At 41.8% G+C, this 27,671-nt stretch overlaps 1 protein-coding gene across 3 annotated transcripts in view; it reads left to right on the top strand.

Annotated features, from left to right (window-relative positions):
• The window catches only part of CTTNBP2NL (CTTNBP2 N-terminal like), a 39,026-nt gene extending 15,853 nt beyond the window's left edge, over positions 1 to 23,173 (top strand). For all 3 annotated transcript variants that reach the window (XM_054027158.1, XM_054027159.1, XM_054027160.1), the window contains exons 3-5: positions 14,392 to 14,622; positions 17,569 to 17,676; positions 18,606 to 23,173. In XM_054027158.1, the coding sequence (XP_053883133.1) occupies positions 14,392 to 14,622; positions 17,569 to 17,676; positions 18,606 to 20,078 (1,812 nt within the window). In that variant the 3' untranslated portion in view covers positions 20,079 to 23,173. The remainder of the gene's footprint in view (positions 1 to 14,391; positions 14,623 to 17,568; positions 17,677 to 18,605) is intronic.
• Positions 23,174 to 27,671: the final 4,498 nt, after the last annotated feature.

The following is a 27,671-nucleotide window of genomic DNA, read 5'->3' as shown; positions in this document are numbered from 1 at the left end:
AAATCCAACTAACTGTAGCTCTGTCTGCTTTTGAAGGTTACCAATATGCTTCAAAGAGAGAACCCCATGAATAGTTAGTTTTACAGCCTATCCTTGCTGTGCTGTGCATTATAATTCCTTCTGGTTCTATTGGTAACAGATGTTTAGGTAGTTATTGCACATGTTTTCATAAAAGATTGCTTTTGTTGCACTAGTCTAGTTTTATTTACTGCAAGCAGCTTTTGTCTTCTCTAAAGCTCTTCCCCCAAATAGGGAGAACACCCAGAGAAACCACAGCTATAATTAAGAAAGCATTTGGATAAGAAAGGGCCAAATGTTATCAAATATAAGTGTTGTGTTTAGTCTGCACATGTTGTGTTTAGGTAAAAGTTATCTTTCCAGGCTTCAGCACCGGGCAGCATGAATGAAGTGAAAAGAAGCTAGCAATGTTGCAGTCCACTCTATATTACATTAGATGATTGGAAATTGGATTTAAATTTGTATACAAAAGAAAGCTGCCTATTAGACTCCATTCACCGGATCCTTTGATTTGAAATGAGATCTGGCTTGGTTCAAGATTTGGGATCTGCCTTGTATGTCAGGCCATCATCGCATTAGTTCTGCACAACCCGATCTTGCTATCAGTGATGATTATTCTGTAGCTGACACATCACATGTTTTTTTAGGAATGGATTGTTTTTTGTCTTCATTATTTTTCCTCCTTTTATTCTCCTCCTCAGTTGTGCAGGTGTAAATCTCTGGGATTGTTTGGAGGAGTTTTCTCATCTATAAAAAGACTCTCTTTGTGAGGGAACTTCCACTTCATCATCCATCTTATTCCCTTGGATTTAATTTTTCACAAGATACTGTGACCTGCAGCAGTTACCAAGCGTAGAAAATTCTCCTTAAACTCCCAGTTTGGGGCAGCCATCTTATTCAAGCCGTCTGGCTACAGATATTTGAAGAGGGAAAACACCAAGGAAGCAGAGAAGTAATTGTTTGGGGTAGTACAAGTGGGTATACCTTGGAGTAATAGGTTTCTCTAGAAAATGAGAGAATGCAGGCTTCCCTCCCCCCACAGTGCTGCAAAAATGCTACATTTCTGCTCAGCTTTGAGCCCTGCATACCTATGGTGGTGGTGTGGCCAAGAGGATAGTGCTATGTGGTAAGACCTCTTCAGAAACACACGCAGCAAACAGTATGTTAAGATGAAAGGATAAACTAAGTAATGCATAGTGTGAAATCTCATGGCTCCAGTGGCTAAAAAACTGAGCAAATATTAGTTTTTTGCCTTTGAGATATGGTGGGAAAAGCCTTTATTATTAGATGAAATGTGCTTTATCTGTTCAATAATTTTGAAGTTAGAGAAACTGGAACATTAGAAAGGAGGAAATGAAGCTGGCAGGTTATTGAAGTAAATAGTAAAATGTGACCATGTTCAATATTAAAGGTTACTTCAAGTTGGGTTGTCATTACTTGTAATGTTACAACTTCCGATATCTCAAAACTGGAACGGTACATTGCTTGCCTTCCTGCACTGCTGACTTAACTAGCCTTTCAGATGTCCCACTAGCCTCAATCCAATTCAGAGCACACAAAAATACTGTGTGCTGAAAAAACCTTGTATCTTAAGGCCTCTGAACTTTCTTCTTGCATCCAGACAGTGTTTTGGCTTTTCAGGACACCCGTTACTCTCTCACAAGCTTTGTGTAATGTTCTGCAAACACACTTAGTTTGTAATTGAGGGTAGATCTGCATTCCTGCAATTTTTTTGATAGGGTGCAAGGGAGAGGCTGACCCAAGGTAAGATGGCTTCAGTGTATGTACATTCAAATAATGGCATGAGCAACAATAATTAAAATGGAATTTAACCAGCAGTGAAGTGTTTGTGACCAATTCATACAGCATAAAACCAACCAACCAAGAATTTGACAAGTACATTTGAATAATTAACAAATTAAATGAAATTATGATCTGCTCATGGCGATCACCTAATGTAAAGTGACTAAGTAATCAAATTAATGACTCTCCTAGCTCTAGTAAAGGATCAATTGTAATGTGATTCACAGCCTCCCACCTTCCCCCCCTCCTCAAAATAAAAGTATAGAAAAAACTGAAGTTAGTGGGAAAAGAGAAGTAAAAACTTTGCTTCAAAATTAGTTTTCACTGTGGTTCCCCCAGCGTACTACCCATGGGGAAATGAAAATCTCTCTCTTCTCCATCTGGCTTGCTCGTGGAGCAGGTGGTGGAATATTGTGGGTCTCCTAGCAGTGTTTTGTACCTCGATCCCAGAAGCTAGAGTTAGTACAGTCATGGCTGAAGTTGAACTCAATGTTGGCAGGATACTTTTGTTATCCTTATGAACATATTACGTATGTTAGAGAAAAAAATCACAAAGCTACTTAATCTAGAAGCAAGACAGAATTTGAGCAGCAGAAAATTTACAGCCAAAACCAGCCCAAGCCTCTGGGATCTACAGCTTTCTCTTCTTATATTTACTGATTTTAACTGTCATAATTATTCTGAAACATTTAATTGAATAAAATAGATAATATTTTTAAACATATGTAAAGTAGCATGGTGCAAATTGTATGCCAGTCTATATGCTCCTATTTTGACAAGTAGAAAATATTACAGGAAAAAACACTGAAGAAGTGTGCTAAGATCAGTATCCAACCGTTATGGACTGAAATCCTAGTAAGAGAACTTTAGTTAACTGAAATGCATACAGGATAAATGGGACGAATAGATCTGCTAGGAACAAATGTCAAAACTTTAAGAGCTGAACCAAGCATCCATTGATTGATTGCATCTTCTGATAAATCATCTGATTGATCATTCTGAAGCTGTTGTTTTCTCTTGTTCAGTGTGTTTCCCCACCACTACCATGAGATGTCTTTCCAGACTTTCGAAAATGATTTTTTAATGCTAACTGTGTATTGGCGCTGCAGAAGTACGCTGGAACTAGGCAGAAACCCATTTTGATGTGGGTTTTGACTGTGTGTCACTGGTCATGTTACAGTTTCAAATATTCCAGTATTCTAAAGACTACAGGCAAAACAAGCTAAAAAGAAGGTGGATTTGGCCAGTCATGATTTTATAGACCTATATCATATCCCTCCTTAGTCATCTCTTTTCCAAGCTGAAAAGTCCCAGTCTTATTAATCTCTCCTCATATGGCAGCCATTCCATATCCCTAATCATTTTTGTTGCCTTTTTCTGAATCTTTTCCAATTCCAATGTATCTTTTTTGAGATCTTTCTTGAGTGGTAACAGCTAATTTAGACTCCATCATTTTATATGCATAGTTGGGATTATGTTTTCCAATGTGCATTACTTTGCATTTATCAACATTGAATTTCATCTGCCATTTTGTTTCCCAACCGCCCAGTTTTGTGAGATCCCTTTGTAGCTCTTCACATTGTGCAGTTTTGTATCACTTGCAAATTTTGCATCCTCACTGTTTACCCCTTTTTCCAGATCAGTTATGAATATGTTGAATAGAACTGGCCCCAGTACAGACCCCTTGGGGACACCAGTATTTATCTCTCTCCATTCTGAAAACTGATCATTTATTCCTACCCTTTGTTTCCTATCTTTTAACCAGTTACCAATCCATGAGAGGACCTTTCCTCTTATCCCATGACCGCTTACTTTGCTTAAGAGCCTTTGGTGAGGGACCTTGTCAAAGGTTTTCTGAAAATCTAAGTACACTATATCCACTGGATCCCCCTTGTCCACCTGCTTGTTGACCCCCTGAAAGAATTTTAGTAGATTGGTGAGGCATGCTTTCCCTTTACAAAAACCATATTGACTTTTCCCCAACAAAGTATGTTCATCTATGTGTCCGACAATTTTGTTCTTTACTATGGTTTCAACCAGTTTGTCCAGTACTGAAGTCAGGCTTGCCAGCCTGTAATTGCTGGGATCGCCTCTGGAGCCCTTTTTAAAAATTGGCATTACATTAGCTATCCTCCAGTCATTTGGTACAGAACCTGATTTAAATGATAGGTTACAGACTACAGCTAGTAGTTCTGCAATTTCACATTTGAGTTCCTTCAGAACTCTTGGGTGAATACCATCTGGTCCTGGTGACTTATTACTGTTTATCAGTTTGTTCCAAAACCTCCTTTAATGACACTTCAATCTGGGACAGTTCCTCAGATTTGTCACCTAAAAAGAATGGCTCAGGATTGGGAATCTCCCTCACATCCTCAGCTGTGATGACGGATGCAAAGAATTCATTTAGTTTCTTCACAATGGCCTTATCTTCAAGTTCCTACTTACCTTTGCCCCTCCGTGCATCCCCCAAATGTGCCTTTGCATGTTTTTCCATCTTGCTGTCTACATGTGGGGAGTCTTACTGAACAAGTTCAAGAGGCTACCACCCTCCCTTTCTAAGGATCACCTTCTGCTAGAACTCTTGCAAGAAATCAGGCAGGACTAAATTGAATTAGGATGAGCTGATCCTATTTTAAATATGTTCAAATGAGTTAGAACAGTCAATTTATGCATACCAGTTAGGTGAGCGATTGTGACTTTATTACTATCACTCTTGGCTTAGATTTCCCCTCCTGCCTCTTCCCTCCAATTATTTCTTAATCTCGCTTGTTGCATCTTGTTCCAAATTAGACTGTAATCTCACCTTCATATCTTAATTTCTTTTCCAGGACTCTCTGCTCCCTCTTCCACCTGATTATATTTAAAACACACAACAAGGTAGCAGCTATTTTGGGGATGAGAAATGTTTAGAATCACTTTACACAATTTAACATTAAGGGCCAATTTCTGTGGTCCTTTCTTGTGCAAGACTGCCATGTAGAAAGGACTGCATGAGGGGGGGCCCCAAATTATCCTTCTCAGATCCAGCAAATCATATCCGTGAAAGGAATCCATTCAAATAAACTAGATCAATCATTCTTGATGTTTATAGAGTGCTTGTTCCCTTTCTCTTTTTTGAGAACAGAATTCTCCATTCATTAAAACTGAAGTTTTGTTTGCTTTTAGATCAGAAAACAGGAAGCAGCTTTCAGGCTTGTTCTTGCTTGAGGCTGTAGCTCTTTCATAGCAGAGTAGAACCTGGCTAATTAGCATTAATGACTGGGAGACTCTGAATTACTGAATTTTGCAAGTGAACAAATAGATGAACAAACAATAAAGTGCGGATAATGCATTCCAAAACAAACTGTTCAGTTGTCAATTGAGTTATATTTCCGAGTTTTCTGTTCAGTACCATTAGATCCCACTACAGCAGCTACTAAATCTTTAAGAGAAGGGGCAAGACAACTGATTTTTTTTTTCTTTTTTGAGCAGATTATAAAATGCTTGGATTTAGCAGGCTTCAGCTGTACTCTGTTCCCTTGAATTACAATATTTGATACAGCTTTTTCTGTATATATTTAGGAAAATTTCACTTTCATTAATGACAGGTTTCAGATGCTCTCTGTATGTGTGTATATATATCTCCTCAATATATGTTCCATTCTATATGCATCCGAAGAAGTGGGCTGTAGTCCACGAAAGCTTATGCTCTAATAAATTTGTTAGTCTCTAAGGTGCCACAAGTACTCCTGTTCTTCTTTTTACTTTCATTAATGTTTCAATTAAGAAGTTGACCTGCTCACTGATAAATCATGATAAAATGTGCTGCCTCCCACCTGCCCAGTAACTGGGCGAGTTCTGAGCAAGGAATATGACTAGATAACTGTTTTCTCCCCTCTGTGTTATTACTTGAATATATTTTTTGTGTGACAGTCTCAACTTCACATTCTGTTTTCTTTAATATAGAGATGGCCAAAGTGCAGCTTGTGGGCCCAGTTCAGCCCACGAGGGCCATCGTCTTCAGTACAGGGACTCTAAGCCTACAGTGATCCATCTTGATCAATTGGAAGGCCAGGATCATGCTGGGATTTGTAGTCTCTAGGCTACACTTCAGTTTTACACACAAGAGAAGCTGTAGTCTGTTCCATTTCATGTGCATTAGGAGCATCCCTGAGGTTTCTTGCAAACTGCGACATAACCTTTATGTAAGCAAAGCCTGGGCTATCTTAACTCGCTGGCTTTTTCATTTAATATCGATAATGCTATTATATTGGTTCAATAGAGATCTGATTTACTGACTAGCCAATTACAACAAGAGGTAAAAGCCTTATTATTTTGGGTCTGTCTTAAAATATCTACTAGTAACCACTTTTTGGTCAAAATCATATTCAGTATTTAGATACGGAGCTGCTGTGGGACGAAGGATAGGGAGTTGATTCTTTATGGTTGCTTAATGCGAAGTCAGTAATCCCCACCCCTGAATACTGTGACCTCAGCTTATCTTTATTTTCTAACATCTGTCTCTGGGGAAAGAAGTAATAAGGAAGTTCAAGAATGCAGGGGAAGCTATTTAAAGAATATGCCATTCTCCATAATCTAAAGGAGGAACTTCAGGACAGATTAAACTGCTGGGGAATTGTGGGTCCAGATAAATACAATGAAATTAAAACAGTTCAAAAAACTATTCATGTTTTCCCTAATGTGAAAATAACTAAAATCTAAATGCTACATATACATTCCCCTTTCTCTGTCCAAACAATAAAAGTTGTGTTGGAAAGTCCCACTAATTTATGCCTTGTGGTTCAGTAAAGGAAGTTGAGGATGGTCGAGAGGCCATGATGCAATGTTCTGTCTCAGCCAGATCTTGAGTAAAAAGAGCATTAAGAAAGAAACCCGAAGGATATTGTGTGGGAAACATTCGGCCCTGAGTAGCCTGGAAATCCCCAGAGAAAACAATAGCGTTTTCCTAGCAGATTGGAGCCATCAGTTTGCTTATCTGCACACTAAACATCTCTTTACTGTTCCAAATATTGCTTCTGCTCCATAAAACCAGAATTACCCTTTTTCAAAAAGACTAGCAGTGGTCAATTACCCTAATTCAAATTGAACAAAGCCAGCCAGTTACTGCAGCACCCAGTGTGCGTCAACATCTTCATTAACAGAATCTGAAATATTATTTTTGAGTAGCTGTTAGTCTTCCAGTTAGCTGAATTTTGTTCTCCTTCGGAGCATCCGCTTCTTCAAATGTTTTCTCCTCTTCTGCCTAGGAATCTTATCTTTCCTCTAAGAATAGTTGAATAGCCTGGACAGCCGACTTTAGTTATTGTTTGAGTTTGCATATTTATTTAACATAAATATGCAAACCCCAGTAACAACTTCCACATTAAAAGGAGACAGTCGTTGGGAAGTGAGTACATTATATTCAGGTGTCCAGGTGAATGGCTGTGTCCTTAAACTAAAAGACCAGATGCAGTCAGTGACGTAAGCCACCAGATAACTCTCAGCTTTGTGTCATTTAATGCACATAGCCTGCATCACAATTTCATTTTAGAGGGACTAAGTTGAAAATTTTCTGTGCAAGATTTATCTGTTCAGCCATATCTCCAGTGGTGTCACCTGTGCAACAGACTGAAAGTAGCAGTTATTATAATCTTTCTATAGACTTTGTATTTGCTAGTGCATCATGCTGAAACAATTGACATGTTTTGTAAACTCATAAATGCATTGTATATTTCTTGAGTGGGTGGGTGTTGTGTGGTATTTTTAGTTATGTTTTTTGTGTTGTCTAGACGTATATGGTTAAATATTTATGCCTAGCTGACTTGTATTTGTATGATGATAGTTAGATTTGAGAGAACTGTCGAAAGGTAGCTTAGTTTCATTTAGTGATTCCAGTTCAGGAAAATCATTAATTGCTCACAAAGTAACAAGGAGGAACTTTTTGTTCTTTCCCAGACAGGAAATAAACCACCCCAGCTTGATTCAACAAAATGTACAGCATTATGATGCCTGAAAGCAGGAGAAAAATGAGGCTTTGTGGATAGTTTCAGGCCTCTCAAAAATCATATATAAAGACATACCATGCGTGTGTGTTTTGGTTTTTGTTTGGTGGTTTTGGTTTTGTTTGTTTCCACATAAGTGGACTGGGTGTTAAGTTACACTGACAGAGGAGGGAGGGACCCTTCTTAATGCCTTATGGAGCCAGTTCAAAACTTTCTGTAAAGCTTTTCCTGGAGAGAAATGAGCCAGGAGTAAAATTTTTCAGAAGTGCTTATAATATTAGAAGTGTTAATACTATTTTGAAGCTGGAATTTATTTCTGAGTTTCTGTTGTGGTAGTGTGTAACCACTCCAGGGTTGGATTCAATTTAAAAAGAGAAAACAGCTTGTCCATCAAAACAGCTGGGCCAGTTTAAATTTTTTTTTAATTTATTGAAAGGCTTTCCAGTCCTTGTATCCTTTAAATGTTCCCACACAACTGTAGTTGGGTTTGATTTACTCATGTTTTGTAGTGCTTCAGAAACAATTGAGGATTTTTCCCCTTTATCTATTCAACAAATCAATCCATTAGTTTTTTCCTGTGATTCATTTAAACCACTGGCAGCACATTTATCCAAGACAGCACTCCCTTTTCCTTCCTCTTCCTCACAGCGGTCTCTTAAGCTCTGATCATACATATTTGGATACAAAAGCATATACACTTTGGAAGGTTTATAAACAGGGTGGAGTATTTATTGTGTGTATGTGTTGGCGGGGGGAGGGGGAGAGGAGAAAGCGAGGGATGGTGGGGACAGGAGATAATGCTATTGATTGCATCTACAAGATAGTATTCCAGGATATCTGTCTCTAATTCGGGTTCTCAAACTGGGGGGGCGAGACTTGTCAGGGGTTCACGAGGTTATTACAGGGGGGGTCACGAGCTATAAGTCTCCACCCCAAACCCTGCTTTGCCTCCATCATTTATAATAGTGTTAAATATATTAAAAAGTGTTTTTAATGTATAGGGAGGGGTCTCACTCAGAGGCTTCCTATGTGAAAGGGGTCACCAGTACAAAAGTTTGAGAACTACTGCCCTAACTCTTACTGAAAAGAGAGAGAGAGATTTTGTGTGTGTGTTTTTTTTTTTTTTTTTTCTTTTTCTTTTGCAGGAAGGTTGGGTATTTTTGTGTCTCCCCTCCCGCTGGGTCCATCCGTGTAAATTAACACACAGTCCACTTCTGTGGAAAAAGAGTTTGCTTCTGATTCCATGCTAGACAGGAGCTATGTGATTAGAGAAGTATAGACAAGACTGTAAAATTGATGTAGGAATCTGCTTCTATAATAAAACGATATTGTCAAGAGAGAAAATGTATTCTTAACACTTTTGGGGGGAGACTTGCAAAGGCACAAAAGTGAGTTAGGTCCCAACTCCCATTTGTGCCTCTGAAACAATCCCCCTTAAATGATTGCAATCAAAGTAACTTTAAAACTCCAGCCTGGTGCCATTCTTGCTGTTTCAATGTGATAGTTTATCCAGACTGGCCAGTTTCATGTTTGTTTCTAGAGAATCTCACTCTTGTTCTCATGCATGGGCCCAAAGCTGTAATGTCCGGGTTTCCAGCTGTGCGGGGGGGATGCTTACATTTTAAATTGCATTTATTGGAATGTTAAAAAAACAGTCATGGAAATGTGATCCATATTGAGTTTTGAAAGTCGCGCTCCCTTTGTTTTTAACCAACCCTAACTTTTCTACCTAAAATGTGTCCTGAAAACATTTATTTTGTGCCACTTACTAGTCATGCCTTACTTCTCTTTAGTAAGTGAAAGGCTGAAACAATAGAGTGTTAGGGTGACGTTGTTTCATTCTGTATTCTGGGTAGATATCTTGTTTTTCCCTATCCTCCAACAGCTGTATGTCATTTAACAGGCTTAACAAAGAGTCACTGCTGTGTGGAATGAGTGTTAAAAACTCTATTAATTCTGAAAAGGCTACTGTATTTAATTTGGTATGGCTTACTGATGTGTTTATGTACATAAAGATACCCAGATGTGTGCATGCTTATGTATAAAACTACAACACACACTCATACACAGAAGGCAGTGTTAGGGCCGCATCTCTCAAGTTGCAAAGCCATATGTTTTGCATGCTCTCCCTGAGTCTAGAAAACTATAACAATCTTATTTTTATGTAGTGACTTCTCTCTCTGTGGATCCCACAGTGTTTTGCAAACAATGTACAGAACAGCACCAGTGAAATTCACTCACTTCTGGGATGGTGGGCAGAAACCAACCAGTTCTCAACACACTGCAGAATCCTCTGGAGAGGGAAAATTTTGGCCCAGGGCACTGGGGCAGGCCCTTACTCTTAAAATTGCCCATATGACCTTTTTACTGTTTGCAAAAAGCAGGCAAGATTTTTTTTTGTTTGTTTTAAAGGTCTTGCTTAACAGCCCTATACCCAGGAAAATGCATGATACTCTACTATCCTTGGAAGGATGAAGGGCTGAGTTGCCCCGAGTCAGGATTAGTACCTGTGGTTCTAGGGAGTCTAGATCGGTGTATCTCAACCTTTTTGATACCAGGGACCTTCCTAACCTGTGTCAGGGCAATCTCGGGGACCAGCACCAGTCCACGGACCAGTCATTGAGAAACACTGGTCTAAATGTATCAAATCTGAAACTGATAACCCTAAGGCATCTCATCTGAGTGGTATGTTTGCTGCACTGAATGCCAGGTTTGTGTTTTTAATTATTTACATCATAGCACTGTATCTTGAGATGGGAGTATTTGGGGTGAGATTTTCAAAAGTGCTCAGCATTGGTCTGTTTTCCATTGAAGTCAATGGTGAAACTCCTGTGGACTTCAGTCAGAGCAAAGTTAGGCCAATGAGTGCTTTTGAAAATCTCAGCTCCCCTCATCACCATCACACACCTTTTCTTTTATGCCTGCAGTTGTTCATTATTCTGCAGTTGAAATCATGTGCCTTTGATTCTAATTCTTAACAGAGGAGGAAGGTGTATATGTAACTTTACATTTTTTAAAACTTGTTCCTTGAGTGTTATATATTTTATTTTGAACTTTTTTAGTAAATGTTCAAAGCAGTGGGAAGAGGCAACATTGTATGACAGGTGCCCGACAAACATTCTGTGGTGCAATGGTTGGTTCCAAATTTTATTTTTTATGGGTTACCAAGTGTGCTGGGCTTCTTAATTCGTGTCTGTCATTGAAAGAAATGACTGTTGGATGATTAGGCTGTTTGTGATGCTTTGTTTCATTTAGTCTGCACCTGGGTGAAAGAATTTTAAGGACTTTTGTTTGCTGACCAGTTATAGATCTATAGGTTATTGCTGGAGTGAAATTCTGTAATTGCCTAATGTGAATGTCCTTATGATATTACAGCCAAGAAATCCAAGAGGATGCACAAAATTGCTCTTCCAGTGAAACATCACTAAATTATTAAATCTCTCAGTCGGAGGATTAAGTATTTACTGTCTTTCCTTTTAAGAGGTTTTGGGACACCAGAGACCTGGGACTTGCTGGCTCTATTAATTTCAGTAGTTGGTGTGTGGATACCGTAGCGTGCTGAATGTATTGTGTGGTGGCTCTGATACTTTTTAGTGGTGTATAGCTAGTGTGATTGTTCCAGTACAGTGCAGACAGCAGCTGCGAAAGGTATTTGTGGTTTGTGTGTAGGAGGTGGGGATTTAATCAGAGGATGAGTTCAGAGCAGTGTGCCAACTTGCTAGCTAGTCCCACTGAACAAGCTCTTCTAAAATCTTTGTTGTGGTTGAGGTAATGCTTATGAGTTTTAAAAGCCTTCTTTTAGATTTAAGAACCAGTGAAAAATCTAATGAAGTCAGATACTGAGTTACTTGTAATGAACTCGTAAGCTCCATCAAGAGACACTGGAAGACCTATTGGATCTTTGTTGTAATCAGTGCTTAAAATCAGATGCTTTTAAGCCATAAACAGTAACATAATGATGCTTACTAACTCCTTTTATGGGGTAATTTTTGTGTATAAAGAAGTTGTCATCTTTGGGATTATTGTTGTTCCTACACACGTCAGTCCTCAGATGGATAAATCTTCAGTATTCAGTTGTCCAAATGCTGTCTGTAACATTCAACCTTTTCAAGCTGGTGCTTGAACTTTAGTAGTTAAGCAAATGCATGACCACCAGAGTTTGTTACAAAGTTGAAAAAAATATTTCCTTCCTTTGTCCTCGGATGCAGAAGCTGTTCATAAAAAGGCCTCCTTGTTTACATTTGCTCCACTGAGTTCTGTTTCTTGGAATAGTGATTCTTTCAGTATCTCTGTCCCAGAGTGAGCAAATGGTGTTGATTATGAGTCAAAACATGACATAATTGGTGAAGTGGAATTTCCTCTATGTAGAGAGCTTTTGTGTTCTCTGAATCTGTGCTGGGATGTGCCTCACTTTTTTCCCATACATATAACAAATTGTAGGGATAGACCAGCATGGGCATTTGTTGAAAACTTGGGCTATGAAACCTTTCCTTTTTGCATCCTTTCCCAGTGGAGCAGGGGAGGGGTTGGAAGCATCAGTATAGTACATGATGTTAGAAAAGGGCACATCTTCCCTTGCCAGTGGTTGCGTTCTGGAGCTGGTAAAGCAGTAGTACCTTTTCAGCACCGCTGATACCTTGCATCCAAGGACTTTTGAGACTTTATGAATGCTAGTGAAACCTCTGCCCCTGAGAGGCAGAAGCTTTGTCAGGGTAAGTTTCAAAGTCTGCAGTTGTCCTGCTTCTTCTTTGTCACTGGTGGAACACACTCCTACTTAGGGTTTGTCTCCAAAGTTTATCTCTTTCGTATATGAGGGGAAGCTGAGACACAGTGAGGTGAAGAGACTTGCTCAAAGTTACACAACATTTCAGTGGCAGAGCTAGGAATGGAACCTAGGAGTTCAGATTCCTGATCTCCTGTTCCAGCCACTAAGCCACATTCATTTAGAGGGGAACGCAGTTCAGTGAATTTTACAAAACAAGCAGCTTTGACCTTGACCTGGTTTCAGTTAACATGAGCAAACTTTGGGGGTCGTTATGGGGAGAGGAGGTCTTTGGTTCTTCAGTTGAAAAGAATCCTTGTATTGATCATCCTCTTGTTTCTTTGGCATTTGAATTACAGTGAAAAGACATGGGCATTGCGAGCTGGATTTCCTTTTCTTGCATGTGGCTTCCTGTTGGGGAAAGCAAAAATGGAAATCAGTAGCTTCAACTGAAATGATTCTAGCAGGAAGGAAACTAGAGATGGAAATGTCATGCTTTTGGGGCTGCACTTTGGCTCACTTGTATATGGTTTGCAGTGTCACGGAGTTTTGTGCTTAATTTGTACTTTCAGACCCACTCCCCATGCTGCCCCCCGGTACCACATTGCCATGTATCTTGTGAAACTAGCTTCTCTTCCTCTATCTTGTGGGGGAGGTCAGTTTTGATCTTTTAAAATGATTCGCTAGGCATGGTGATTGGTAAAATAAACATATTCAGAAATCTACACTTCATGTAAGCCATGTAGCACTCAAAAAGAAAACAAACAAACAAACCCTAAAACACTCCTCACCCCATGCCTGACTTCAAACTACACCATGATGGATGGCATATACTGGTCCTCACCATAGTTAGAGATGTACAAGTGGTCCGCTTTATGTAAAATTCCTATTAAAGGATCGATGGCTCCTCATTCAGGGCGTGTCTTCACTAGCAACGTTAAAGTGCTGGTGCGCTGCCTACACTGCCACTTCACAGCGCTCATGGGGTGTATTTTTTCATACCCCGAGCGAGAAAATTGCAGCGCTGTAAAGTGCCAGTGTAGACAAGGCCTCTCAGTTAGAAGATTATTTGTTGGAAAACTGGCTAGTCCTGGGATTGATCGTCAGACAGTGGTGCCTCTTCTGTACTGTTGGTGTAAATCCAACACAGGTAAAAAAAAAAAATTGTCAAAAAATTCTGCTGCAATTCCAAGCAACAATTAAAAATAAAACCTCGTGAAATGTAACTGTTTGGCGGAAGGATTTTTTTTTTTTACCCAGGTCTACCAGATGCATGAGGAGGTAAAGTTGTTTAAGCATTGACTGTGTGCCCTCTGGCCATTTGATAGCTTTTTGTGGGCTGTGAAATAAGTTGTTTGGACTATGTCCAGGTCTCAAAGGACTAGTGCATTCACCACAAAAACCATGACCTTTATGGGCTCCCTTATTATCAGCATCAGCAGAGATGGCAAGGACTAAATGGGCCATGGAGGCTGCACTAATCACCCATTTAGATGTCCGTGTGCGGTCATTGTGAAGAAGTTTGCTATATTGCTTGCCCCAGCTTCTAGTCTATCTGTCCTATGGATTAGTAGAGCTCTTTAGTCTCTGGGACTGTTAACCCAGCACCTTTCACCAGGAAAAAACGTGCAATGCTAGATACTTTTATCTCTCTAGCAGATAGTTAGGTCTGTATCACATCTTGCGGCCAAGCAGCAGGGATGTCTACATCTCAGAACAAATACCCCATCGTATTTTATCTCTATCTAGAAATGATTTGTCAATTTCCATATGATTCTTCCGTTGCCACCTTTTAAATAAATTGAAATACATATTTATATGTTTCAGGCCCAGCACAGAAACACTTTCATTGAAGAACGCTATGGAAAGTACAACATCAGTGACCCATTAATGGCTCTGCAGAGAGATTTTGAGATGCTGAAGGTGGGAAATCATGGCGAAAAGCAACCAGTTTGCGCCAATCCTTTGTCTATCCTAAAAGTAGTGATGAAACATTGCAAGAATATGCAGGAAAGAATGCTCTCTCAACTAGCTGCTGCAGAAAGCAGGCACAGAAAGGTAGGTTTTCATTTCTGTACAACTCACTAAAAATAATGTGCTTTTAGGAACATGTTGTTGGCTTTAGTGTGGTAAAGAGTGAAAGTTAAATGCAAAAGGAGTTCCTGTAGTTGCTAAACAGTCCTACTTTGTAGCTTTAAAAAGTGTTAATTGGTCAATATTGTACAGTTAATAAAGAAGGTACATGTGCTGCTGTTCTATTAATGGGAGATCTGTGGAAAATATAGGGAGGAAATAGCTTACTCTGATTGGGGAATTATAGTATGAAAAAAAACTCTTCATTTACATGTCATCACCCAGAAAGCTTTGCCAGTTCACAGCAGCACTGAACTATGTCTGTGGGTTATCTGAATGGTCTATATGTGCTTATTTAAAAGAGAAATAGAATTGGTTGGTAGGTACTAGTGGAAATGCAGCTTCTCCTTAGACTTTTATAATACATGTACACATTTTTTCCTCCCAAAATATTGTTTAGCAAGGGCTATTTTTCATGCCTATTAGGTATTTTTTAATATCGCTTTAACCATCTCCCAAATTGGCGTGAATGCATAGTAAAGGCACACTCAGTAAAAGCTGTGGCCATGCTGTCTTTGGAGGCCCCACCTCTCCAGAGCTGTGCTTATCTGGCTTACAGTGGAAAGCTGCACATAAGTATGAAGACAAACAAGAACTTCCACTGACCTGGAATCTCACGACTCTTTAATTTATTTGCCCTTCGGGGTACTTAGTTTGCAGAGGTCAGCTTTTGGAAGGGTGTCAACCAGGTTTGTTTGGTTTTTTGTTCCTCTTCAAACAAAGTCAAGCCAATATTTGCTACCAGTGTAGACACTGCAAACAGTAAAATAAGGAAGCAGCAACAAAATTTAGTAGATTCCAATTTTGTTGTCTGATCTGAACTAAAAGCCATTATCCAAAAATGGCTCCGTCTCAACAAGGTCACTTCTTGCTGGGGCCTGATTCTGTAAACCTTGGTCATAGCACTCATGCAAATAGGTGTAACCCCTTTGGAAGTAAGAGAGAGAGAAAAAATGGGCCCATTGTGTCTAGTTAATGATGTTGGCCTATAAGACTTACAGCATACAGGAGTAAAAACTTACTTTATTAGCTATGAGACAGCGAGCTAGATTCTAGTCTGCCTTTTACATTAATACCACCACTGTCTGAAGCAGTTCTGATTGCAGAATATTTACTACATCGATGTAAAAGGCAGAAAGCAGCTTGAATTTTAGATCTGAGGCAGTGTGTGTGGAGAAGACATTTGGAAGTAATCTTTGCTCCACTTACTAAGTAATTTGACATGTAAGTCATTGAAAGATTAAATAGGAAACATTACTTCACTTTTTCAGCCATATATTTGGCTATGAACACTTTTTAAAACCAAATTAGCCCTTCCCCATAAGGTGCACAGATATGTTTGTGCAAGATGTCTAGAAACTGACTTTGTCAGAAAGATTGAGTAAATGCTCAGTTCTTGGTGAATGTGTTTGGGAGAACTGGAATTTTGATCATGACATACTGCAGAGTTTCAGTATCCAACTGGGAAGTTGTTTGTGTGTTGACTTTTCTGCTGAGTTAATGGAATCTCAGTTATTGTAATTCAGGGTAGAATTTGAAGGTGCTTCTTGACTGGTCCTTATAGCGGGCAGTTTTGTTTCAAGTGGTAGAACAAATTAGAGTTATTTTAAAATAAACTTGTTTTGTCAAATCAGACTTGAATATTTGTGCTGCCAGCTTCAAATCTCTCCCAGGACACAGCAGAGGCCCTCCTGAGGACATTCTATGCCAAAAAATTCTGCACACACTATTTAAAACTTCTGCAAACTTTATTTGTAAAATTAATGTGGAGACTCCAGCAGGGTATTGGGGAGCACAGGCCACTGGCTACAGGGAGGTGGGAGATCACTTTGCAGCTCCTTCCCCGCAGGACACAGACTCAGCGGTGAGGCTGCACCCAACCCTGACACAGCACAAGGACTGGGCCTGCCCCAGAAACACCCCAGGGCAGGGGGAGTGGGGCTCATTGGGGGGGGCGGGGGTTGAGTGTGAGGGTATCTGGCTGCATGGGGGTTGGGCGAGGTGGAGATTGCAGAGCTTTCTGCAGCTGGGGGAGAACTCTGGGGTCTCAAGTTCCCTCGCTGGTCCTCTGTAACAACAAACTCCCTCTCCCATCATCTCATTAAACACGTAGCACCTAGGGAAACTGAGTCCCACCCCCTCTGCATGCAAACTATAGGAAAACCAAGAAAATCCCCCATAGGAAACAAGGAAGAACACGGTGGGTCTGGCCCCACCCCAGCTGTCATGCAGGGAAAAGAGGAAGTCCTGTCCTCCCCAGCCAAGCCAGGACTAGCAGCTGAGCCTGGTGCAGGGTGGGAGCCACCAGCCAGGTGTTCCCCAGTCCTGCCCCCCACCCCCCAGTGATTTACCTCTCTGCCGGCTGCCCTGGACACCCAAAATATATTGCTGGGAAGGGTTACATGACTGCTCTTGTGGCTTCCCTTTGTTTCCCTGTCAGAAAATCATTTTTCTGCAGGGAAGCAAAGAAATCTGTGGGAGATATAAATTCTGCGCATGCTCAGTGGCGCAGAATTCCCCCAGGAGTAAAAGAAATGCATAGCATAATGCAAATTTCCCTTGAACCAATATCTAAAAACCTACTGATGAAGCTGTGTATATGCTGCTGGTTTTTTGTATTAATGACTTTGTCAGTAAATCCTATCCAGGCACCAGCTAAACAGTAATAAATTATGTGAGGAAAATACTTCTTTTCAAACTTTTTAAAGCTCCGCTACAAACTGGAGACAAACATACAAATTATCTATTGAAGGCTAAAATAAGGGCACATGAAGAGTGGGTTTCTAATTTATATTCTTACACAACACCTTTCTGAGCATGGATGTAAATGCTTTTCTATAAAAAGATGACTAAAGTGTCTCTGTTTGGAAGGTGATACTGGATCTTGAGGAAGAGAGGCAGCGGCATGCCCAAGACACTGCTGAAGGAGATGATGTCACCTACATGTTGGAGAAGGAGCGGGAGCGGCTGACTCAGCAGGTGCGCCTTGGGAGTTAATAATTAGCCTTCCCCACAGAAAGCTGAATGTTCTCAGAACCCACAGATGCACTAAGTCTGGGTGATGTAGCAGAACATTTGTCTAATTGTACCTGAATATCAAATAAATATTAAGGATAAGACTCGCTACAGTTCCTGGCTTTTGTCAACCACATGTAAAATACCAGCTTGTCCTACCCAGTTTTCCATGTGTGAAATGGATTAAAATGTTCACAGGCTAAGAAAGCTTGTTTCAGCCTTAAAACGGAAAAGAACTCAGGAAGCAAGCTGAATTTAAAGGCAAAACAATCTGAGTCACACCCTGTGGCTTTCTGATACTTTGCAGTACTGGTGCAGAACTCCCAAACTAGTAGGGGGAAGAATTGGTATACTTTTGTTCAGAGAGCCACAGTAATGTAGATTCATGTTACTGCTTTATCTGGAACACAAGAACAATAGAAATCTATAGCATTAGACTTTAGACCTCCATAAAACATTTCTAAATGGCATTGTAAAGCAGATTAATAGGGGGTGGGGAGGCAGAACCAGTAAGAGGGAAACTTCTGTATGCTAGATCATTGGTATATATTACACTAAAAGTAAACAACTGAAAATTTCCCATCAGTGACTATATAAAGTGGTACAGTAATGCTAATGTTACATGTACATGCCAAGAACTGATTTGAGCTGTTAGCCATGCAAGAGTTGGTGACCTCACAGACACCTAAAGTGGAACAGGGACCCATGCTTCTTTATGTTTGGTGTTAGTGAGGCCCTCTGTTGCTGCAAAATATAGGATTGTGAACTCCAGTAGATAAGGAAATCTGATCTGCAGCTCTACCACGTTAGTTGTTTGGGGTATTGAAAGTTACCTCATTTGCACATGGGAGGCTTTTTAGTTCCTTCTGAGAACCTTCTGTCTTCTTTTCCAGCTGGAATTCGAAAGGACCCAAGTGAAAAAATTTGAAAAAGAGCAGAAGAAGCTGTCGAGCCAGTTGGAGGAGGAGCGGGCACGCCACAAGCAACTGTCCTCCATGCTTGTGCTGGAGTGCAAGAAAGCCACAGCCAAGGTAGTGGAAGAGGGACAGAAGGCAGGGGAGCTGAGCCTGAAACTGGAGAAAGAGAGGAGCAAAGTGAGCAAGCTGGAGGAGGAGCTGGCCTCCAAGAAGAAGCGGGGTTTGCAGATGGAGGCACAGGTGGAAAAGCAGCTCTCAGAGTTCGACATTGAAAGAGAACAGCTGAGAGCTAAGCTGAACCGAGAAGAGAACCGGACAAAGGCACTCAAGGAAGAGGTGGAGAGCCTGAAAAAAGCCCTGAAAGAACTGGAGGTTCCTTGCCAGGGCACCAACCCTGCTGAGCACTCACAACAAAACCCCTCAATGATGTCCAGAGGTATAGAAACAGAGAGCCCACTGGTGAGGTCTGTGTCTTGCCAGACAGAAAGTTCCCAGGCAGAGAACACCAATCTGGGCAATACAGGCATAACTGCACACATGGCCCTTCCCAGCCCTGCCACACCTACCCATCCCTATGCTAAAGCAAATGGGCACTGTGACACAGACATGCAAACAAGTAGTGACCTAGTGCAGACAGACATAGCAGAGAACCAGGCACTGCTGAGAGAGAAGCCCGTTGGTCCAGTCCCAGAAAGTGCAGTTGAGAATGGAAGTTCCCCTGTAAGAACAGAATCTCCTGTGTATATGATCCCACAGCTTCCTTCTGGTGGGACGTCTCTCTCTCCCAGCAGCACAGCTGCCTCATCTCTGACATCTTCTCCATGCTCGTCCCCAGTTCTGACTAAACGTTTGGTAGGAGCTTCAGGAAATAGCCCTGGTTACCAGTCGTCCTATCAGGTGGGGATCAACCAACGTTTCCATGCTGCCAGACACAAATTCCAGTCCCAAGCTGATCAGGATCATCAGTCGAGTGGCCTGCAGAGCCCACCATCGAGGGATTTGTCTCCTACCCTTGCAGACAACTCCGCTGCCAAGCAGTTAGCCCGCAACACAGTCACTCAGGTTCTTTCCAGATTCACCAGTCAGCAGGGACCTATAAAGCCAGTCTCTCCGAATAGTTCGCCCTTTGGCACGGACTATCGGAATCTGGCCAACGCTGCGAGTCCAAAAACCGAGTCCAGCCCGGGCAAAGTTTCTAGCCCGCTGAGCCCATTGTCTCCTGGAATTAAATCCCCAACAATCCCTAGAGCAGAAAGAGGGAACCCTCCACCTATTCCTCCAAAGAAACCTGGCCTGGCTCAGTCCCCAGCGACTCCTACCCCACTAACCAAAACCCCTTCCCAGGCATCCTCTCTTGGTGCCACCATGGACTTGGCAAGTAGCTGCTCTAACAATGCCGTAGTAGCCAACGGTAAAGACATTGAGATACTGTTGCCAACGAATAGCTAATCTTTAGAAAACGTGACTGTAGCATTCCATGGCTTAGCGTCCTAGAGCTAAGAGACACTGTTTTATCCACTCCACGTTATTTATTTGGGTAGTAGCAGAATGGGTCTGTATAATTCCTTTAGTGTACTTTTTTTAAAAATAGGTAGGAAATTTTATGTTGATGTATAAACCTTAACTATAGAGCTGTAAGTTAGCCTCTAAAGGTGTCTCCTGTCAGCAGTCAAATGAAACAAGGAGGGAAGAAAATGTGCTGGGAGCTGACTCGCAAACTATAATGGGGCTGAAGCATTCATTTTAATTTATGCAGAAATCCCTTGTGCAGATTTTTATTCCAGATGAACACTGTATAAAAAGTGCCTGAACTAAGCCTGTGATATGAATGTGGTTTTCTGTACAAAACAAAAAAGGGACCATCTAACCGCAGAAATAACAGCCCTTCTATGAATCATGAATGTTTAAATCACTGTTTTTTAATCCTTTCCAATTGTTCTTAAATCAAGTTTGTAAACTACATGCTACAGAATGAAAATCTTTCAAAGGTGACCACAATGTGGCCCCAGTTTTGCTGTCCTGTTAGGATGTAGTTCCTGTTGACATCAGAGGAGATGCACATGAGTATGTTAGGGTAGATTTTTGGTCCTACTGTTTAGCTCTGTGCAACCCAATCCCTTTTCTTTTCCACTGGAGTTGTCCAAAAACAGTGACAGCATTAAACAGTCAGGGTGCTAGTTTCCTGCAGTTCATTAATTTCCCACATTGATGTCTCGCTGTAGGTTAAATGGCTAAGGATTCATTCCTGGTGCTTCACCTTTGATTTTAAACTTCTTCAAGCAATCTACTGTTGTGTGTGGGGGGGGGGGGGGTGTAGAGAACTTGTGAGATAAGGATCTTGCTATTACTTGAAAAGAGAAATTGCTAGTCATTCTATACAGTAAGATGGGATCTTTACTAATAATCAAAAGCAATAAGTTAAGTTGCTTACTTTGTAACAATACTGTATGTCAGACTGACAGATTTTACTGAGTAGTTTGCTGTAGGATCCTGCTAGCCTCAGTGGCTGCAGCTGTGGAACCAAATTATTAACTTTCATATATAAATATGCATATATGTATAGATAGATGCACCGATGTACATGTTACACACACAATGCATATATTAATCTTAGTCTGGTTGTTATTGAAGTTCTCCATAATTCATAAAGAAAAGGTGGAAATACACTCTTAAGATTATAAAATAAGAGCAGGTTGTTTTTTTTTTTTTAAAAAAAAAGGGGGGGGGGAAGTCTGCCTGACTTTGGAGTTCAGTTTGCAACAGATTCAATAACTTTTACCTGTGCTGTGAAGTAAATGCTAAGTCTACAGACCTCGCTGCAAACCTATGCTACTCACATTCAAATAGGACAGCAGAGTCTAGTGTGTGACGACACTACAGTAATGGACACTAAATGTAACAAGATAAATAGAACAGAGAGCAGGGTTACAGTCTGGAATCTAACCTGAATGAGTGTGTATCCCAAATGCCAAGTGGCACAGATTACGAGACTGATCCTAAACTTAGAAATCTGTTTTGCTGCTTGATGTCAGGCCATTTTTAGCCATTCTGTCTACAGCAACAGAGAGCCTGGAGTAGTGTTTCCCACAGTTGGGTGCTTGCTCCTCTGTTTTAGTTATTCAGCACACAACTAAACAAAGCACTTGATACTTTATTTTAGGAAAGATTCCTGCAGTGGTTGGGAGGATGCACTCCTATACATGATATAATAGGTCTCTTCCAGCTCTGAGTCTTAATTTATAGTACATCAGAATTCTTGAACTGCATTAGTAGATGGTATCCTAACCAACCCTTTTCTACCCCACCCCACCCCCACACACACATAACAGCCATACTGGGTCAGACCAAAGGTCCATCTAGCCCAGTATCCTGTCTTCTGACAGTGGCCAATGTCAGGTTTCTCCCAGGAGGGAATGAACAGAACAGGTAATCACCAAGTGATCCATCCCCTGTTGCCCATTCCCAGCTTCTGGCAAACAGAGGCTAGAGACACCATCCCTGTGCAGCCTGGCTAATAACCATTGATGGACCTATCCTCCATGAATTTACCTAGTTCTTTTTTGAACCCTGTTATAGTTGTGGCCTTCACAACATCCTCTGACAGAGTTCCACAGACTGACTGTGTGGGGGGGGGGAAATACTTCCTTTGTTTTAAACCTGCTGCCTAATAATTTAATTTGGTAACCCCCTAATTCTTGTATTACGAGAAGGAGTCAACACCACTTGACTGCACACCAGTCATGATTTTATAGACCTCTATCACATCTCTGCCCCCCATCCCCCTTAGTTGTCTCTTTTCCAAGCTGAAAAATGACCCATATGATAGTCTTTGGTATAATGCAATGGAGACGGTTAGATATGTTTTTATAAACTTCTAAATAGATGTATGCACCATAGTTCCTATTCAATTCAAAAACTCTTGGGAAAGCACATTTAAAATGTGATCTTACCACAGCAAATTTTTCTCCTGATAAGAGTAACAGCTGAAGACTGATGGGTGAATGGATTTTAGCTAGAGTATCATTCTAACAACTGCTCTAACTGGTTTTCTTGCTTTTACCCTAATCTTAAGTAGTGATGTACCATTTCTTTATGACGACTCTATAGAGAGATATATACTATAGTGACGTTTATTTCTTAGGAAATGCACTGAATACTGTATTTCTTCTGTAATGTAATATGGGGAGGGGGAATGCAAGAGAAAATGTGTATTTTTGCTAGTAGCCTATCTTCAACTAAGCACAACTATTAAAATGGATTCAGCTAATCCAATAAGAAATTTAGGGTTTGTATTTAAATTTGATGTAGAGTCTGTGTGTGGAAGCAACTAAAACTTTCTTTTGTGATTCACATCTGAGTTATAAGCAGACATTGATGGGGGGTTATAATGAAGTGCAAAATGCATACACTAGTATTCATTAACATTTGTAAATTTGTAAAGCCAAATGTACCAAGCGGAAGTCTTTAATCATTTTTATAGCTGACAGCATTAAACATGTTAAACGTTCATACTATCAATAAAGTATTTTATTTTTAAGATCTGACTATTGTGCAAGAAAATTTTTAAAATTTATTCTAAGCTCTCATGGCCTGATGTGTACCTGTAAATGCCACCTGGGGATAATCAAGCTGTCTGATCATTAATGCCTGTTTTTTTTACATGTTACACAGTAACAAAAGGAAGATGTCCTGGAGCCTCCTGCTTGTGCAGCAGGGACACTTGGAAGATTGTGGCTCCCCAAACTAAAGGTATCTTGTTGCCTAAAGAACACACTACAGCAATTTTAGCTCTCCTGAAGACACTTACCATGTCATCTTTGCATCTAGTAGGATGGCTTGATCTATATGGGTTTCATTTCTGTTCAATTCTATTAAACGACCAGCATATTGAATATTTCTATACTTAATGTTTGCCTTCAATACAAAAGTTACTGTGAGCTATGCTAATTAGACATGGGTATGAAATCCATGGTTTTTCTTAGGTCATTTTGGAAAGTTACACCTGGGGGAAAATATTCCTAAGTCTGCTCTGCAGGATTTGGAGTCCATCTAAGTTTTGCATGAAGTTGCAAGTGCCTTTTGAAATGGCAAGTTGGGGGGAGGGATAGCTCAGTGGTTTGAGCATTGGCCTGCTAAACCCAGGGTTGTGAGTTCAATCCTTGAGGGGGCCACTTGGGGATCAGGGGCAAAATCAGTACTTGGTCCTGCTAGTGAAGGCAGGGGGCTGGACTCGATGACCTTTCAAGGTCCCTTCCAGTTCTAGGAGATGGGATATCTCCATTTATTTATTTATTTATTTATTTAAATATGACCTTATTCAAAAGGCTGGAGAGATGCCAGGCATTATTTAATAATGGGCTTTTACATCATTATATACACTTACCGTTGGCTTGGAGGGCAACTTCTTTTGTTTAAAATAAAGAGCAGGAATTAGAGGGTAGTCAGCTGTTCAGTGTTGTCTAAACAAGCAGTCTATGCAAAGCTGTGTGCTGTGTCCGGCACACCACAGCCCCCACGTCACAATAACCCTTCTCTCCTGAAAACGCTCAGCTCTGCATTGGCCAGGAATTGAACCTAGGAGTCTCCCACATGCACTGTGAGAATTGTGCCACTGAACCACACATGCTGCTCTAGTGGTCATTCCTATCAGTGCTTGTTTATGCTGGCGTATTAAAAGCCATATTTTGCCATCACTTGCCTAGTGATTAAACGCTCTTACAGACTGTTGGTTCATCGCTATTTCTGCCAAGATTCTGACATTTTAAAGCATTGTAGTTATGTAGGTCCTCTAGAAACAGCATCTTCTGGGTGGGTTATTTCTATATTAACTTTTAGGGACAAGCTCACGCTAAAGACAGTCCCAAACAGCTTACAACATACAGAGACAATACATTGGGTCAGTGACTCACCCCAGGTCACACAGCTGGTCAAAGGCAGAACTGGGACTACCTGCCAGCCCAGTGCCCTCTCGACTGGACAATGCTGTCAACATGGGTGGAATGCTGCTGTTCTGCCTCAACTCCAGTATTGCTGTTACAAAGCGTACCGTTGTGTAAAATGGAAAGGTGTCCTAGATCCCGTGAGCTGGAATCTCCAGGTACTAGTGTCTCACGGGTGCAAGATGGCCACAGTAGCATTAGTACCATTGACCAGCGGGCCCCAGCTCTGTTAGGTCACCTTGCCTCATGATCCCCTCAGTTCAGCAGCCTCTGGCCGGAGAGTACTTGGGAATGATCCAGGTGGCTGGACAGGCCTGATAGAAACACAGCTGGGAAGCAGCAGGAATTCTGCAGGCAGCCCTTCCACTGTACTATTGCCGTGTGCTACATTAGGACACCCTCTGCTCCTGGAGGTGGTGTCTTTCAGGTGAGATTTAAATCCACATACCCTGTCCCTTTCAATAGCCCTCTAGCATTTCAGCGAGCAAGAAGCCCTAGAAATACTCAGATCTAGCCAAGTGCTGCTGCACTAATGCTCCTGCAGCTTGTAGCATGAACAGGGTGTGAACCCAGCATCCTGGGGTAAGGTTCTAGACCACATATTTGCATTCTGCTGACCAAAATTCCCTCTGCAGCTTCCACTGGATGAATGATTCTTTGATGCACTGAAATACAACCCCCTCCAGAGCAACACACTGAAGTGATGATATAGCAACACTCCACACCAATGTCTGTTTAGCTGTGTTTGACACACTTTGCTCTCCTGTGGACTGAAAGCTCCCATTCCAGGTAACCTTTTAATTGATATTTACAGTTCACAGGTGTTAGCGAGAAGCGCTTCTTATGCAAGTAAGTTGGAGGCTGTACTGAGCAAATGGGGAGATTTCTCCCTCAAAGCTGCAGTGCAAACTCCTCTCCTCCCACCTCCTTTACTTTCATTTAACCTGGTGACAGTGAGGCAGTAGTACCTATCCCCAAACAGGGATTGGGCTCTACGGCATATGTAAAGAGCCCAGCACAACAAAAAGATGGCCTCTGCTCCAAAGAGCTTGTGTGTTTGGGCCTTTCCTGCTATAGCTGTCCCTAGCCCAGCCTCCAGGAGCGCTCTAGAGATGCTCATGTTTAGTCACTTTTCTTATCTTTGCATCAGGCCCTAGTGAGCAGGTTTTGCAGCCTGGGAAGCAGCTCTGTGCTCTGCTCTCTTTATAGGCTTGGGAAAGAGTTGCTCATAAGGAGTCTCCCCACATTGGCCCCACCCTAGTATAGTTAGGATAGCAGCCACTCAACCAGTGCTATTTCCTCCCCGTCAGGAGCCCTGTCCTTGGTGCCAAGGCCTGGGAGGGGAGAGCCCTGCCCATTCCCCAGTGGGAGTTGCTAAACGAGTGTTTGACACTCTCCCTAGTGGGGGTGGGGCTGGGATGCTCAGGGCCCTCACCCAAGCCTGGAATGCCCCCAAACCCTTTAAGTATCAAAAGGGAGCGAGTTTCATCCACCTCCTGACATGTGGCTTTAACCCAACCTACCTCTCCTGCTGCAACATCGTGTGGCTCCCGGGATCCAGACCCAGCTCTTGGTTCCTGCTTGCAGCATTTTCCACCCGTGAGAAGCAATGAGTCAGTTTCTCTGACAGACAAGGCTCCTATTCATCTCCCATTTTAACTCACCCCTGGTAGCTCTGAGTGGCACTGGCAGTTTCTCACATGCAGCCATCGCAGCCACCAGGGGCTAATCTTGCAGCTACAGTCTCCTGGGTGGTGATTAGAGCGGGTTTGAAGCAGCAGCCCTCCCCCAGGTCTGCCAGCAGAGCCTGGTCCCTGCCCCCTTCTGGAGCTACAAACACCACAGGAGAGCTCCCGAATCCCCACCTTTGGGAGCAGGTGGGCGGGGTGTGCAGGCTCTGGCCATGTGACAACAGGCTCCATCCCCCAGCCACAAGGGTTTGGGGCTCTGGCCCCAGGCTCAGTCACCTCCCCCACATGTCATCCCTGGCCCCTGCTGCCTCCTCCAGCATCCATCTCCCTACCCACCTCCCCATCCAGGGCTTAATTTGTCCCCCAGCTTGCCAGGGCTGCGTAAATCTAGGAAAAGTGATACTTGTATATTTGTTACTCACTTTTCACAGTAGCAGATTTACTAGCTAGCAACTCTTTTTTTTTTTTTTTTAAAACGCCATGCAAAGCACCTTATTTGTGTGTCTGTTTAGGAGCAGTAAATAGAGGCAACTGCACATTTTTATTATCGAGTCCGCAAAAATCTAAATAAATCACAATGATTTGGACATGTCTGTGCATATTTATGTGTTTCCTAAAGTGAATTAGGAATTTTAGGGAAAAAATTGTTAGAGAGGCTAAAAGCAAGAGGTGGTGGCGGCACTCTGAGGCCACCAGAAAAAAAAATTGAGAGAACGCCCTCTAGCCTGGCTGCTTAGAGTTAGGGGATGGGTCTCGTTTGTTTGCCCTCGCAGCGTAGGAGGAGATGAGCATTCTGCTGCTAGCACATACCGAGTGCACTGACTGCACAGCAGAGAGGGCAGGGGGTGTCAGGGTTTTGCTCCACTCCCTTATACATCTACAAGTAAACAAGCAGACACCCTGCTAGTTGGTGCACTACCTGGGAAGGAATTCTTAGTGTCCACACCTCAGAAAGGGTCACAATTGTGACAGTGGTTGGCAGCCTCAACCAAGTGAGCTCTGATCAGAGAAGGGAATTCAGACCTTCTCTGGCCTGTGCTGTACCTGCTGTGTGGCTCTAAGAAAGCCAATCTGGCCCCATTAGCTATGCTGAGGTGCAGCGACAGTCAGTGACCGACAGTGGCACATGAAATCAGGCTTTCTAGATAGTTTGGAAAACATGATTTGCTCAGCAGTGAGTTTTGCTGCCAAATTCCTCCCTAAATATGTGAAACTAGCTTAGCTCCCAGCCCCGCCTGAAACCTTCCGGCTTGTAGCAGCGTTTGTATCAAGTTTAACATGTCTCCAGTATGAATTTGCAACTTGTTGCATGTCTGCAAATAGTTTCACAATAACTTTTTTCTTTCCTCTATATAGGTAACTAGCTAGTGCCAGCAGAAGAGCTGCTCACTTGTACCACCTTGTGGTGAAAA

This window comes from Malaclemys terrapin, chromosome 4 (assembly GCF_027887155.1).
Source record: "Malaclemys terrapin pileata isolate rMalTer1 chromosome 4, rMalTer1.hap1, whole genome shotgun sequence".
Lineage (NCBI taxonomy): Eukaryota > Metazoa > Chordata > Testudines > Emydidae > Malaclemys > Malaclemys terrapin.
This window is presented reverse-complemented; position numbering and strand designations above follow the sequence as displayed.